Genomic DNA, 16,735 nt, shown 5'->3' on the forward strand with positions numbered 1-16,735 from the left:
AGTGACACGTGGCGTCTAATCGGTGGAGGGTCCTTTTTAAAAAAAAAAACAAAAATGAGTACAGCCGCGCGGCTATACTCTCTGTTTTTATTTTTTTTATAAAAGTAGAGTTGTCTTGACACGTGGCGCCTAATGACTGGGCTCCCCTTTTTTTATATGTAAAAATAGTACAGCCGCACGGCTATACTCAGTTTTTTATTTTTTTTTAAACGTATAGCCGAACGGCTATACTATCTTACAAACCCTTTGATTTACTATTTATTAAGTAATATAATTCATGAAGTTAATTAACATATTTAATACTAATTATTCACTAAGCAAATAATAACTAAAACATAATTACTAATTTAACTAATTAAATCAGTCAAATATATTATTTTGTTACTAAAAATAAAATTTTAAAAAATTAATTAACCTAAACATCCTAGGTTTATATATATATTTTTTCAAAAGACCTCTCCCGACGAAATTTCGTCGGCAGAGGTTTGTTTGTCGGGAGAAACCTAATCCGACGAACATTTGCCGGCATAGACCTATGCCGACGAAATTTCGTCGGGAGAAATGTTTTTGTTATTTTTAAAAATATATATATATAATTAGTTTCTTTACTTTTGTTTTTTCCCCAACTTCTTTAATTTAATTAATATCTTATGGTCTTTTATATATACATATATAAGTATATATGTACGTACGTATTTTTCAATAATACATTCGTATTCTATACATGTGTACTGTTTTTTCAAAAGCAAACGTACAATAGTCGTATTGTACATGTACATACGCATTCTAATGCTTAATACCCATATTTTTTACAAAATTTTCAATAATTCACGCAAAGTTCACGTATTATACAAATAATTCTCATATATTATTGAATACGAATAATATATGTTATAAAAATTATACTAAAACATTATATAGTGGCTTATTAATATCTACTTTTGATATGTTGAAACTAGCAAATTAATATCTATAAAGTTCAAACTAATGAAACTTTGAGGGTCCTCTTTTCTTTTTTAAATTTATATATTAAATAGTATCGATAGACCTTTTAGAATCGACTTTTTTTTCTTTCAAAAATAGTATAGTGACACGTGGCGTCTAATCGGTGGAGGGTCCTTTTAAAAAAAAAAAACAAAAATGAGTACAGCCGCGCGGCTATACTCTCTGTGTTTATTTTTTTTATAAAAGTAGAGTTGTCTTGACACGTGGCGCCTAATGACTGGGCTCCCCTTTTTTTATATGTAAAAATAGTACAGCCGCACGGCTATACTCAGTTTTTTATTTTTTTTTAAACGTATAGCCGCACGGCTATACTATCTTACAAACCCTTTGATTTACTATTTATTAAGTAATATAATTCATGAAGTTAATTAACATATTTAATACTAATTATTCACTAAGCAAATAATAACTAAAACATAATTACTAATTTAACTAATTAAATCAGTCAAATATATTATTTTGTTACTAAAAATAAAATTTTAAAAAATTAATTAACCTAAACATCCTAGGTTTATATATATATTTTTTCAACAGACCTCTCCCGACGAAATTTCGTCGGCAGAGGTTTGTTTGTCGGGAGAAACCTAATCCGACGAACATTTGCCGGCATAGACCTATGCCGACGAAATTTCGTCGGGAGAAATGTTTTTGTTATTTTTAAAAATATATATATATAATTAGTTTCTTTACTTTTGTTTTTTCCCCAACTTCTTTAATTTAATTAATATCTTATGGTCTTTTATATATACATATATAAGTATATATGTACGTACGTATTTTTCAATAATACATTCGTATTCTATACATGTGTACTGTTTTTTCAAAAGCAAACGTACAATAGTCGTATTGTACATGTACATACGCATTCTAATGCTTAATACCCATATTTTTTACAAAATTTTCAATAATTCACGCAAAGTTCACGTATTATACAAATAATTCTCATATATTATTGAATACGAATAATATATGTTATAAAAATTATACTAAAACATTATATAGTGGCTTATTAATATCTACTTTTGATATGTTGAAACTAGCAAATTAATATCTATAAAGTTCAAACTAATGAAACTTTGAGGGTCCTCTTTTCTTTTTTAAATTTATATATTAAATAGTATCGATAGACCTTTTAGAATCGACTTTTTTTTCTTTCAAAAATAGTATAGTGACACGTGGCGTCTAATCGGTGGAGGGTCCTTTTAAAAAAAAAAAACAAAAATGAGTACAGCCGCGCGGCTATACTCTCTGTTTTTATTTTTTTTATAAAAGTAGAGTTGTCTTGACACGTGGCGCCTAATGACTGGGCTCCCCTTTTTTTATATGTAAAAATAGTACAGCCGCACGGCTATACTCAGTTTTTTATTTTTTTTTAAACGTATAGCCGCACGGCTATACTATCTTACAAACCCTTTGATTTACTATTTATTAAGTAATATAATTCATGAAGTTAATTAACATATTTAATACTAATTATTCACTAAGTAAATAATAACTAAAACATAATTACTAATTTAACTAATTAAATCAGTCAAATATATTAGGGAGAAACCAAAAAAAAAAAATTACTTATTTTTGTTTGGGTGTCTTAAATAAACTTACCCAGAGCCCCAAGGCCCAAGGCCCAAGTCTTTGATTAATTTAATTATTGTTAATGGAAGCCAAATCCAAAACCAAGCCTGTAAGCCCAACTCTCCAATGTTAACCACACTTACTAAATCATCATTGTGCTCTGTTTATAAACACCTTAATAGGAGTGTGAATTTTCAATGTGGAATTTCTAATTTTTTTTCACGCTTCTTCATTGTGTTACCAACCCCATCCCTGAATTTCTTTTCTACTTGATTTGCTGAAAAATGCCTTTTCTTTTCCACCATTGCCTTTTCAATAGCTTTTATTCTTCTTTGTAAATCCTGCAAGTCCAAAACACCATATGATAATGTGGCCACTTTATCTCTATCCAAATGAGAGCTTTCAGCATGCAGAAAGTCATCTTGGATACAAATGATATCCAAGATCGCATATTGAACTATTGAAATCAAACGCAATATGCAATAAGCTGAACAATTCATGTCCAGCCCAATGTAGATAGAAACCAGCTTACTTTCCGTAAAGTTTCCCACAATTGAAGTACCACTTTTTAGGACTAGCAGCTGAACTGAAAAATAGAGTCAATATGAAAGGAACTAAAGAGAAACTGCTTCCTCTCAATTATACAGCAGATAAGCAGGAAGATTCCAGTTGACCATTGTAAAATAAGCTGCAATCTCAAGCCCAAGGTGCACAAACCATGTACATACCTGTCAATAACTAACTAAAATAAAAATGACTTGAAACTAAAAACGCTTACTCTGAGGTGATCTTCAGGTTCTGGCTTGTTGCTTTTCGGAATGATGGCAGAAAATATAGGATAAAGTGAACATGTAAGACCAGGACTGGTTTACTATTTTTGACATTGTTTAGAAGACCATCATTCTAACTAACAGTTAGGAAAGCCAATGATGAAAATTAAAGGGATTAATAATATTGCCAAAAGGAAGACCCTACGAGTTCTAAAGTAAAGCACCTATGGAGATAATTGATTATTTATGGAATATTGGCAAACTGTCATCCGTATTTTAAAGAGAATTCCATAGATATGACTGAGTGGGGGTACCAAGATTGACTGTAACATTGCGTACCATTTAGAATTTTTGTCTTTCAAGATAATGGGGGACTGGAAATGTTTAGATGGGTGGAGTGAATGAGGTTTGAAAATTCTAGGGCCTAGGTTACCTGGAATTGGAGCAAACTCAAAGGGCTCAGATACAAGACACGAAACAATATGTTGGTGGTTGTAAGTTTTGATCATATGAGAGATCCGAAGAAAGACAAAGAATGGAAGCTAGGTTTGCAGCAGCTAGTTGAAGCTGACCAAGGTGGCCAGCAAACATCACAGACACCAAAATGATGAAGTTAAACATCACATTGGTGAGAGTTGTTGGCAGTGAAAACAAGTCCTGCTTGTTAGCCTCCTCCACGTCCAAAAATTTCATGGTTCTTAGACTTTGGTTAAGAAGATTACAGAGAAGCAGCAGTTGTGGCATACATAGGCAACTTAATTGCCTTTATACATATGTAGGAAGTTCCGAAGTTGGGACCGGTTTTTTCCCAATTTGATTTAGTAACCTGAATGGCAGAACGGCATTTGGTTTCTTAAGAAAAATGACTAATATAGGGCGTGTCAATTTTTATATCAGTAGAAGAGTGAAGTGGCAAGCTACAATTAAAACCTAATCATATCCAAACATACAATACACAAACAGAGGATCCACATCCGATGCATAATGTTCAAGAAAAAATAACTCTCAAACACATGGAGAAATAAATTCTGAAACCCCGGATTTAAAATTCTAATTAGTATAGGGAAGAATCAAGAACATGAGAGGAAAATCATTATCTGATTTGTTATTCTTCTCCTTCTTGGAGGAATTTACACAAGGCAAAATGTGCAAAGCTTGGAAATAAAGTCAAATGATAGCCTAGTTATTATGAGCTACCTTGCCACACTTATGTTCAATTTGAAGGGTTAGCCCAGTGACTTAAATTGCTATTTGGTAGTTAGTTTTTTAGCAATTGTCTATCTTGGTTGCAAGAGCAAGCAGTAAACTTAAGGTTTGCTTTGGTTGTTCTCTCTTCAACATCGAAGATTTTCCAAATTTCAAAGCTTGTGGCACAAGAATTGTCGTTCCACAACTGCCTGTCTCAGTTAGGGCCCCCTTTTATGTTCTATTGGACTCTAAACATCCAAGATACTCTAATTTTAAGCTTTCACAACTTACGAACCCATTTTTCTAGTCGAAGCTGCTTCAAAGAGGGTCCTAGATTTGGCTTACTTTTCTGAGGACACTTCCATTTTCCAGTGATCTCTATCGCAGGTGAATGATGAAAATTTGTTGCATCTGCTAAGGGCTTTCTTTTCACTACTGCGTCCCTTCCACCTGCTAATGGAGCTGTCACTTTACTAATCTCTTGTCGTCCTTCCATAATATTTTCATAACTTTTTCTTGGAAGTTTGTCTTTCCTTGTTCTAATAAAACCGTCTTCTGATATTTCTTTTCCATTATCGTTTCTGTCTTCGCTTCCATGAGTTGGTTTTCTTTTTGACGCTCCATTAACTGGAATTAACTCTGCATCACCTTGAATTAATAAACAATCAACTTCTGCATGGCATTTTGCTCCTGAATTGTCCTGTAAAGTGAAATCCTTGTTATGAGTCATGTATTGTGGAGACTTCTCATTATTGCAGCATGAACTTCTTTCGATGTTCGATGGCTTTATTTTGGTTCCTTCATCCTCTAGCTTGCATTGAGAACCTATTTCGACATCTTGTGCTGGACCCATAACATGGTTTTCCAATGATTTAGGCATATGGTTGAGATACAAATCATTCTGACTAGGTAGGTTTTCATCTACTCGACTGGGGTGACCCTGTAAATTACAGACATTATTAGGGTAATGATGACTTGAGCAAGAATTATTATGTCAGTTATTGATTCATCAATATCAATAATGTGGAAATACACAACTATCATAACCAAACAAAGCAAAACAGAAGAAAGAAAGGTTTAACAAAGAAAAGTGGGAAATTATAGGGAATAGGAGAGATATAGAAAGAGTACCTCACTTACAGGTTTTGTTTCCTGCTTATTATCTCTCTCAGGGCTGACAAATTTTGCAAGCCCTTCAGACTGCAACTCAACAACCTCTTCACCATCAGTTCTCTTTTTACTGAAATCCTCCAAAGCCTCTTCTTTTCCTCTGTTTCTGTTTTCAACCAGAAACCGATCCTTCCCACTTCTATTTTCTTTGCAAACAAAATCTCCAAAACCATCATTTGTCTCAAATAAAGGAGATTCGTACACATAGCTTGAGAACCAGTTTCTGATGTCAATAGGCTCTAACAGATCAGGAAGCACAAACAGATCAATAACTTCATTTTCTTATTTTCTTGACATAAAAAACCACATCTTACATTTTATTGCCAAGAAAACAAATGGAAGCAGAGAATACAGTTCAAAGATTCAATGCTTACATACATTTTCTCAGTAGCCCAACAATTCAACGAAGGGGAAAAACAATAACTTCAGAAATAGGTGAGACAAACCTGAAAGGAGCGAAGGTGACTCCAAAGGACCGGGAGTCTACAAGAAGAAAGTTGTGTGAGACTATTGTGTATATTTGAGTTCTTGATAGAGAACAAGGGGAGAGACACAGATTATTAGTGAGTGTGAGGAAAACTATTCACTTTTCGTTGTAATGCACTTCTAGTTCTTTGTTTTAGTAGATTCAGGTTGGTAAAGGAGTGTAAATCCTTGTTTTCTATAATTGGTGATTGATCTTTATTTTTTCTTTCTCATTAGTTATATCCTGCAATCACTTCTAGATCTTGAGAATAAGGATTTACTGCCTAGGTTGTTGAAATCTCTATAGGGAAAAGGAGAGATACAGAAATAGTACCTCACTTAAAGGCTGCCTTTCCTGCTCATTATCTCTCAAAGATATGTTGCAATTTGCAAGCCCATCTGACTGTACCGTTTCACCAACGACCTCCTCGCTATCACTTCTGTTTATACTAAAATCCCCTAATTCCTTTTCTTTTTCCCTGTTTCTGTTTCCAACCAAAAATCCATCCTTCTCATGTTTACTTTCTTTGCCAACAGAATCTCCAAAATCATCAGTTGTATCCAACGAAGGAGATTCATACACATAGCTTGAGAACCAGTTTCTGATGTCAGTGGGCTCTAACAGATGAGGAAACACAAACAGATCAATTACTTTATTTTTTCACATATCTTCTGTTTGATTGCCAAGAAATAAATGGAACCAGAGAATATTATTCAAAGACTGCATTGCTTATATTATCCATTTTCTCAGTGGTCAAACAATTCAATAAATTGGGCGGAAAAAAAACTATGGATATGAGTGATACAAACCTGAAGTGAACGCAGTTGATTCCGAAGAACCTGGAATCTGCAGCAAAATTGATTTAAATGCTTAAATGTGGGACATTGCTTTATCCCTTAGTACAATATTTCTTTATTTCTACTTTTAATTTACAATCTTAAAATCCAATTCAGAACCATAAATTATATCTAGAAACTATGAAATCTTTTGTTTGTGTTCCATATGAAATAGAACCCATGAAAGAAAAAAGGACGAGAAGCAAGGCTACCTTACTTAAACATTGGTTTTCATGCTCATTTCCAGAAGAGCTGCCAGATTCCACAACCCCATTTGAGATTTGCTTCTCATGGACAAAAGCTCCATCTTTATTTCCTTTTCCCCTGAACCCACCCGAATTTTCTTCTTTTTCTTCTCTTTCGACTTCATCGATACCGAAATCATCTAGCAACGACTCGGAATTCAGTGCAGGTGATTCATACTGGTATCTTGGGAACCAGTTTCTTAGATCTGGAGGCGAGGCCATGACTATAATAAAAAAAATCAAAGAAGATAAAAATTTAATATCTTTCAGACACTTGAGAAAGATTAATAAAAACCAGAAACGATGGAATGGAACAAGTGGGAAGAGGCCTTAATCTGCGAACCCAGAAAGAAAAAAAAAACCAAATTAGGAAACAAAGTTTGTTGAAATCATGTTGCATTTGTGTTGGTACTTGTGTTTAGGCGATGGCGCACAACTTTGTCCCGCGTTTTATTTTCATTTGAATCTCCCGCCATTTATTAGCTATCTATCTTTTTCTGTTATTTTTCCTCTCGGAAGTTATAAGATTTCTAGAAAATAGTAACATTTGACATTTAAAATTAATTTTCCCACCCAATTTCTTATTTTAATATTTTTCATTATGCTGGCATGTCTAGATGTGGAGCAAGGGACAATGGGCTAGGAGCCATTTTGGCCTCCCTCCCCAAAGTAACACTATTATTCATAATCTAGCCCCCCAAATTTTTTATTGTTTCACACTATCCATGAAAAGAGGGTGCATTGAGCATTTTGACGTAAAACTGATTACTTGTGAAGAATTTTGTTTTTTGGTTGAGGACTTGAACTATTGTGCCAGAAACAATAAGTTCAAATTGAGCCAATGAAGTCTAGTCCAGTGTAAAGGAGTGACTTGCAGACCAATAGAACCCCTTCCACCTTATAGTTTTACACTATCGATTGTATTAAAAAAATACGTTAAAATTGATACTTGTTAATTTAGAAATTTAGAATTACCGTCTCAAAGATGACTTATACGGGTACCAGAATTAATTGGTAAATAAAAAACACAATTTCCTTTAATATATAGCACGATTTTTTTTAAAGCTACCATTCTTTTTTCATTCCCTTTCATCAATTCATTCCAACATAATATGATGTCGTAGCAACTCATTCTAAAAGAGAGGAAGGGTCTTCCGCTCGAGTTACTTATTCTATAGCCGTCCAGGTCTACAACTCTACTTGTACATGTTTACGTATCAGTAATGGAGAAAGTAAGGAATCAGAGAATTTAGGAATCGAGGAACTACTGAATCGGTATGGGAAGAATCATTCCCATAAAGTTGTTTACTAAACATATGGAATTAGCAAAGGAATGGGGTTGATTCCCATTGTTATTGTTTACTAATTTTCATGAATCAGAATCCAAATTAATTTGATTACTAAAATGCCCAGCACATTTTCACCACAGCACATATATAATTCTCAAATTGTAAGGAGACCAAACTAATTCGGTAGCAAACTAGTAAGGCGGTGTAAACATGAGGAATCAATATGTTGAACAAGATGAACAGCGAGAGGCCGGTTCAATGATAATGTTAATAACACCTTTGTCAAGAGCCAATTTCAAACGAAAAAATAAACTCCAATAAATATATATCTTTCACCTATGTAACTAGTAAACAATCAAATAATAATGACTTGCATAATCTTCATACTACCAAAAAAAGAGATATATAATCTCCACAAAAGTCTTTATCTATGACCGTACTATGTTTTGTGATGAATGTGAAGACAAAAGATAGAAGAAGAAGATAGATAGATAGAATGATTTACATAGCACAAGGCGTTGCTGCTGCTCATGGGAGGTTGTGTCTGCAACGATAACGTGAAAAAGAAGTTGGAGCGTCTTGAAACTTATTGGCGTGAGTTTTTATTTTTTTTAGGGTTTGGGGTTTTTTGGAATTATGGTATAGTAGTAAAGGTATTTTTGGAAGTTATTAAGAGAAAACAGAAATGGGAATCGTATCGACTACTCCCCCCTAGGTGATCTGATACCCGATTTTGAGGGGATGTGATTACAGATTTTGAGGTGGGGCCCACTTATTTTTTCATTCCTGATTGCAAGTAAACGCAGTAGAAGTCAGGAATGGAAATCATTCCCTTTCCTCCCATACCCATTACTGATACGTAAACATGCCCTAAAAGGAAAAGAATTCCAATGAAACGGCTTTCCTCTATTAACCAGAAAACCAAAGAAGCGTACGCATATGGCATTCTCATTCTCAGCAGTCTTGGACATGCGATCGTCCAGGTAGTGCTGATAAAGATCAGAACCATGGCCACTACCTTAATTCCGTCCAGTTTGTCATGGAAGAAGATGACAGCTAGAACTGGAACCACAGGCAAACCTAAAGTACTTACGACATTGGAGCAAACAGCTGCCACACTATATAGCTGACTATGTGAGGTTCATGATGTAAGAAACCTTTATTAAAACTCCCCCATCTTTTTCTTTAAACCCTTCCACTCTCCACTGACCAAAAGTCCTACCAAGATGTCCATGACCGCTGTAAACGTTTCCTTTCTTATAACCTTTCTGAATGCAAGCTATGTTAGGGAAAGAGTCAATCTATACGACGCTGAGGCTGCAACGGTGCATACAAAACCAGTTGCATACTTTCCTCTGAAGGCTACTCCGGCTGCATCTGCAGAGTTGGAGTCGCCTTGAAACACGAGGAGGACGGAGGAGATGGTGAGCAGGACGAGAGCGTTGAAAATGTAAGGAGTGAACTTCTGTGAGTTGAGGAAGAAGGAGAAAAGCGCATTCAAGGCCAACTGGGATGCACATATGGGGGAATATGTGGACACAGGAAGGTAAGATAATCCTAGAGAATACAGGAGGAAGCAACCAAATGCTACTAGAAGGCCAAGAGAGACAGAGACTGGGAAGGCCTTGGAAGTTTGCTCCATTTGCTTCCTAATATGATGAACTGATAAGAATAGTAACAATGCAAGGATAAGTTCTGTTAATTGCAACTTATATGAGATTATTTGCACAAAAATCTCTGCCATGGGAATTCACCCTTAGGCTAAGATGAAAGGCTCCCCAAATTTCAGAAACATAATAAGAGAGACCTAAGAGTTTCACATGAAAATATTTCAAAAGAACACACAAAAACCATATTGTCAAAGCCTATGTTGCACGGACACGGGGACACGAGGATACGGAAAATATTAAAAAACTAACTAGGATACGGCTTTGACTCAAAGCTACACATGTACCACTCAAAAGTTCCCAAACTTGGGAACCAACCATATAAGAACAGAGGTCTAAGATTTTGACAGCAAAGAAAAATTAAAAATTCAAAAGAACATTTACATACTTATATAGTAAGTTGGCAAGACACATGCATATGTATTAAGTAAGCAAAACTAAATTATTTATCAATTGTTCATCATCCTTACCAAAAAGTAAAAGACAAAGGAAATAAAAAACTGTGCAGCCCACATGTTTTATTTAATCCTCTGCTGCGCTCAGCACCCTGCCAATTTCGAAAGAAACAAAGGCATCAACACAAGCATATTTGACTTGCGCAGGCGAGAGGTATGGCTTGTCCCAGTGACTCAAAGTAATACTCTTCGGCTTCTGAAACTCCTGCCCTAGAACCTCCGATGCCATGTCCTTCAGGCTCACGCTCCGGGGCCGCTTCCACCCGTTGCGCCTCGCCTCCACAACCCTAAGATCCACAGAATTCGCTACCTCCAGGCCATAATCATCCGCCAGCTTTCGAACATCTTCCTGTACCCCGACGCCCACAAAGGTAAAGCTCGGATTCGCAAGAAAGTCAAAGAGGCACTTGGGGATCCGATCGCAGTAGCAGAGCTGAAAAATGAGGCAATTGTGGCCGACGCATAGTTGCAGGATTGCTACAGGGTTGGTGACGTCTTGGGTGAAGGATGGGCGCCACTCAACGTCGAGGCCGACGATGAGTTCGTGGAGCCTGAAACGGTGTACGTATTTGATTTTCTGGATCCAAGACCTCACCTTGGACGGAGTGTGCGTGACTAGGGTTTCGATATTGTCATCGAAGAAATCTACTCTGTAAAGGTCGTGGGTGTCGCAATTGGATTCGTAGTCTGTGATGCTGATAGCCATGGCTAGGGCTAGGGCTGGGCTTGTGCTTTGCGAAGAAGACGAGTGAAAGATTTTGACGATTGTTGACTCAGGAAGTTTGATGGTTTGGGGAAACTTGTAAAGACGCAAAAGGTGTGCCGATCAAAGAGGAACAACAGCGGTAAATATATGTGATTTTTTTTTTTTTTTTAATAACAATTTTTGAGGACCTTTCCTATTGAGAGTAGAGGTGTCAAACGGGATGGCCCGGCCTAGCACAACATGAGCCCAGTCCGTTTAAATGAGGCACAGCATGAGCACAAATATTAACGGGCTGGGCCGGGATAAAAAAATAGGTCTAATGGATCGGGTCTGCCCATTGCCCGAGCCCGCTTCAAGCACAGCACGAGCCCAAGCCCGTCCCATTTAGCATTTTTTTTTCTTCTCAAAAAATCAAAATACAATAATTTGACATCTAATGTCATTGTTTATATGTTTTTTTTTAATCATAAACATATATTTGATGTTTTTCATTTCAGGGAAATTACTTGAGTCCTTAATTAATTAAACATATTAACTACAAATTAATTAAACAACATTGGACTTGATATCTAATCAATGCATATGACATATACGCTTCTCTTATAATCAAAGCATGACATTTTTTCATATATAAAATAATAAGTTGTTTAAAGATGAAAAGTTGAAGTGGACTTTGTGGAGTTGGACACTTTTTGCCCTCCGCCCCTTCATATTGTTTGGATGTTTGATTGATTAATGTTTTCCAAGAGTTCATCATTTCTTGCCTCTAATTATATTTTTAATGTTTATAATTTGAATTATCTAGTGGGAAAAAAAAATCAAGTGAAAAAATTTCAAATTAAATGGGTTGGTTCTTGGGCCCGAGTATGGCACGAGTACGAGCACGGGCACGACACGAGCCCGACCCGGCCCGTTTCAATATGGACATGGGCTTTGGGCTGGGCCGGGATCAATGATTTTATTAAATGGGCCGACACAGCATGGCATGATAAATTAAATGGGCCGGCACGGCACGGCACGAAAATGTTAAAAGCACGAATTTAAATGGGACGGGCTGGCCTGGCACGGCCTGTTTGACACCTCTAATTGAGAGGGGCAATAGCATACTAAACTCACACATTCTACAAGGATGCTATGACTCGAACTCAGGACTTTGCCTGAGGGAGTAAATACTCCAAACCACTACACTAGTGGATCCTTTGCAATAAAAAATAAAAAAAAGAGTTACATGTGGGGTTTTGGGATAAAATTTCGAGTAATTATACTCTAGTACTACCACGTAATATAAGTAGATATCTATTGATATTATTTCTTAAACCATCATTTCCTTTAAGTAATAATGCTTGGACGTAATATAAGTAGATATCAATTAATGTATGAGTTAGTTGGTCATTTAAATCACCATCTCCTTTAATATATAGCAAATTTTTTTATTTTTTTTTATAGAAAAAAGTCTGTCAACGATTCATTCTAAAACAGAGGAAGGATCTTTCACTGGAGTTACTTATTATATAGCCGTTCACGCTCCTCCATTGTACAAAACTTTCTACAACTCTACCACTTGTAGAAATTCGAATGAAATGCTTTTGATCTTCTAACCAGAATATAAAACAAAAATTGAGAAAGAAAAAAACCAGAAAACCTTTTACGCAGGTGTAGAAATCTGACTTACCTACGAAGAGCCTTAAAATTCTAAACATGTTTCAGGCACTTGGAAAGAACAATGTATATATAATCGGTAACCGGTTAGTGCTTGAGCGCTGGAAAGAAGCTTGTTTCAAGGTGGGAGAATTGTAGAAACCTCACCATTGGCATTTTCATTCTCAGAAGTCTTGGCCTTTCGATCGTCGAGGTAGTGCTGATAAAGATATGAAACAAAGCCCCAAATCGCCAAAACCATGGCCACTATCTTAATTCGGTCCATTTTGTCATGGAAGAAGATAACAGCTAGAACCGGAACCACAGGCAAACCTAAAGCACTGACGACATTGGAGAAGAGGGAAGATGCCTCAAAAATCAACCCTACTCCGCCAATAGCAAACAGCTGCCATACTATAGCTGACCATGTTAGGTTCATGATATAAGATACCTTCCCTGATTTAAACTCCCCCATCTCTTTCTTCAAACCCTTCCACTCTCCGCTAGCGAAAAGCCCTACGAAGATGGCGCAGCTTGCAACCAGTGACTGATAGACTATCATGTCCATGACCGCTGTAAATGTTTCCTTTCTTATAACCTTCCTGAATGCAAGCTGTGTTAGGGAAAGCGTCAATCCATAAGAGGCTGATGCTGCAACGGTGCATAGGAAACCAATTACATACTTTCCTTTGGGGATTACTCCGGCTGCGCCTGAGTCAGAGTCGCCTTGAAACACTAGGAGGACGGAGGAGATGGTGAGCAGGAAGAGAGCGTTGAAAATGTAAGGAGTGAACTTCTGTGAGTTGAGGAAGAAGGAGAAAAGTGCATTGAAGGCCAACTGGGATGCGCAGATGAGGGAATATGTGGACACTGGAAGGTATGATAGCCCTACAGAATACAAGAAGCAACCAAACGCTACTAGGAGGCCAAGAGAGACATAGACTGATGCAAGGGTAAAGGTAGACGGCGGCGGTTCCGATTGAACACTGTTTGTGGTTGGATTATTTCTTTTGCTAAGTGCTGGGATGCAATAGTAGGGAAGCAGGATGGGGAAGCCAGCAAGGTTCATTAGGGCTTGCAGCCAATTGCTATGGCCGCCTTTGTCGAAGTACAATCTTCCCAAGAGTGTTGCAACTGACTGGCCAGAGAGCACTAGGCATGTATAAAGGGTCATTCTAAGCCACCAGTTGAAACTTTTGCCCCGAGGAAGCACTGATGTGTTGCGAACGCCTCTGGAGTTTGCTCCATTTGCATCCTGATGATGAACTGATAAGAACAGAAATGCAAGGATCAGTACTGTTAGTCGCAACTCATGAGATTGATCATCTATACATATTGAATAAATCCAAATGCTTCTTTCTTATATTTATCAAGAAAAGGTTTACCAGCTCTATCCCATATAATTCTGTCATGGGAATTTTCCCTTGGGCCTACCATCCATTGATAAGTTCGATGACACAGAAGATGATCAGAAGCCAAGCAACCAAGCAACCAAGGAACCATATTCTTTAAGGCTTTATTTGGATGGAGGGATTTGGAAAAAAATGATTTGGACTTGAGAATAAGGCTAAATGTGCTACGAAAATAGAACCAAATTAGATTGAATGAATTTGCAATAACTAGATGTATTACATTTGAACCTGTATGCAATGAATTATTTGAAATTCATCTGTTTTCTTCCTTCCTTTCGGGTCCAAAATCTTGGCATATTTGAATTGTAATAGTCTTAACAAACAATTTTACCTTATAATATCGTCTAAATTCATGAATTTGGAATCCCTTAATCCAAATGGAGCCTTTTTCTATAACCAAATGTTATAGTCAAAGATTTACTCGTGCTATAGCCTAGCTTTCACAGCTGATTTCATATCCAAGCATTCACAGAATAGACCTCTAGTTCAATTATCTAAATAAGAAAAGTAACATAAAAGCCAGTAAGTAAATGAATAAGTGGCATACGTACCCATGATGCTGAGTTGCGGCTGGTGAGCTTCTCCCATATTGTGAAACGTAAAGAACGTCTCTCAAATGGTGTAGGAGGAGAGAGAACCGGAGAGAGAGAGAGAGAGAGAGAGAGAGGCTTTTTTCAATTCACATGAAATTTTGGCATCTACATGGGCACTTTGGTGTCGTCTAGCTAGCACAGAATGAAGAGACAACTTATGTTTTCATCTCCATGAAGAAAACATTTCAAAATTGTGAAAAAAGAAAAACAAACAAACACCCCCATGCCACCAGCGGGATGCAGAAGATAAGGAAAAGAAAGAAGAAAGCAACTTTATTTTGTAGGACGATGCAAACCTGAAATGGGATGTTTCCGAACTTAAAGCTATGGAAGCTTTAAGAAAGCTACTCTATCATCACACCATGATGCGCAGGTTGTGAAAGCTTTTCTGAAAGCTATGGAAGTATGAAGCCGAGGAAAGAACTTTTCCCCTTATTGGTTAGAGTGAATATGCCATGAATACGTAGTATACTATCTATCACTCCAGTTTTTAGTCATCATTCATCAAATATCAAAATGAGTAATTTCTCAAGGACAGATCTATTTATGTTAATTAATTGGCAATAAAGATGAAATCGCAAAGGATAAACTGCCAATTGCAATAAGATCTTGCTTATAGCTGATAAAGAAATTAACTTAGCCTTCAAGACAAGATCTCAGAAAACTTTGTATGGTAGCTAGGGGCCTAATAAAAGTTTAATAGTCCATTAATGGAGCTGAGCCAGTTTGTAATAATGGTGTACAAAAAAAAAAAAAAAACTACGCTACCGCAATGGGGTGAACCAAATTAGGTACCAAATTAATCACAAATACATTGTCATTGCATCCATGTGAATAAAACTCATCTCCTCAAACCATGTGAATGACACTACATATCATTTTTTTTTTTTGGAGAGAGAGACTACTACCATTAAATCAAAGGTTAGTCGATTAGCAAGGCGCCGCGTAATGTTTGAACTTTGTCAGACATAAAAAAGAAAAAAATAAAAATAAAAGGTGCACAGATACTTGGAATATATTGGTGTAGATATGGAGTTTGAGATATTGATACGGTCCTAATGCTCCTTGCAACTCATTACCTTCCTATTTATTATCTGACTTGCTTGCCTATTGACTTTCCAGTCAAACAATAACGACGTCGACCATTCATAAGAAGAATAACTTTTACTACAAGCATGCAACTTTACTAATACTGAAAATTGGAAAATATATATTCTTGCTTTAATGAGACCCTCCTTGTCAATGGAAAAGATTCCTCCAATTTCTCCATTTATTTCTCAATCTACGATACTATCAAACAAGAATTTCTCTCAAATTTCAAGATAGTAAGAATTTCTCTCTCTCTCTCTCTCTCTCTCTCTCTCCACACCTCAATTGGCGGTTGGTGAGGCGCAGCTTCTGGTTGCACTCTTGGAGTTTCGGCAACCAGCCCTTTGAAACAAGTCCCATATAAAGATATAATTTGTTAATTTATGATGACAGTATATACGTGTGGCTAATTATCCTTGATTGATGATATTAGTGTCACAATAAATAAATAATTGTAGGCTAGAATATCTCATTGAGTAAAAGCGGTATGTATAGAAAGGAATCCGAATAGAAACCCTTACAGAAAAACAACGTATATAAAACATTTGTGTTTTTATATAGAAACAGGATCTTGCTGATCTTTTTTTTTTTTTTTTTTTTTTTTTTCCAACAAGGATCTTGCTGATCTTAGTGT

General features: G+C 36.3%; 3 protein-coding genes and 1 pseudogene across 4 annotated transcripts; all 4 read right to left on the bottom strand.

The window, feature by feature from the left end:
* Positions 1–4,432: 4,432 nt before the first annotated feature.
* Positions 4,433–7,716, bottom strand: LOC110745441 (ATP-dependent caseinolytic protease/crotonase family protein). Of its 2 annotated transcripts, none has more exons than XM_088251362.1 (6): positions 7,220–7,716; positions 6,981–7,017; positions 6,505–6,788; positions 6,152–6,188; positions 5,676–5,944; positions 4,433–5,475 (listed from the first exon to the last, which is right to left on the bottom strand). In XM_088251362.1, the coding sequence occupies exons 1-6, from the start codon at positions 7,472–7,474 to the stop codon at positions 4,816–4,818; spliced, it is 1,542 nt and encodes a 513-aa protein (XP_088107488.1). In that variant the 5' UTR covers positions 7,475–7,716; the 3' UTR covers positions 4,433–4,815. The 2 variants fall into 2 exon arrangements, with proteins under 2 accessions (XP_088107488.1, XP_088107487.1); XM_088251361.1 differs by having other exon boundaries at positions 5,667–5,944.
* A 1,605-nt stretch (positions 7,717–9,321) lies between these two features.
* On the bottom strand, positions 9,322–10,198 carry LOC110745433 (putative purine permease 10 pseudogene; annotated as a pseudogene).
* Positions 10,199–10,568: 370 nt separating this feature from the next.
* On the bottom strand, positions 10,569–11,502 carry LOC110745437 (3'-5' exonuclease). Its single transcript, XM_021945520.2, has one exon. It carries the CDS (start codon positions 11,367–11,369, stop codon positions 10,731–10,733), a length of 639 nt encoding a protein of 212 aa, XP_021801212.1. The 5' UTR covers positions 11,370–11,502; the 3' UTR covers positions 10,569–10,730.
* Positions 11,503–13,146: 1,644 nt separating this feature from the next.
* On the bottom strand, positions 13,147–15,007 carry LOC110745432 (putative purine permease 10). Its single transcript, XM_088251363.1, has 2 exons — positions 14,971–15,007; positions 13,147–14,273 (listed from the first exon to the last, which is right to left on the bottom strand). The coding sequence occupies exons 1-2, from the start codon at positions 15,005–15,007 to the stop codon at positions 13,147–13,149; spliced, it is 1,164 nt and encodes a 387-aa protein (XP_088107489.1).
* Positions 15,008–16,735: the final 1,728 nt, after the last annotated feature.

This window comes from Prunus avium, chromosome 4 (assembly GCF_965620075.1).
Source record: "Prunus avium chromosome 4, drPruAviu1.hap1.1, whole genome shotgun sequence".
In the NCBI taxonomy this organism is placed as follows: domain Eukaryota; kingdom Viridiplantae; phylum Streptophyta; class Magnoliopsida; order Rosales; family Rosaceae; genus Prunus; species Prunus avium.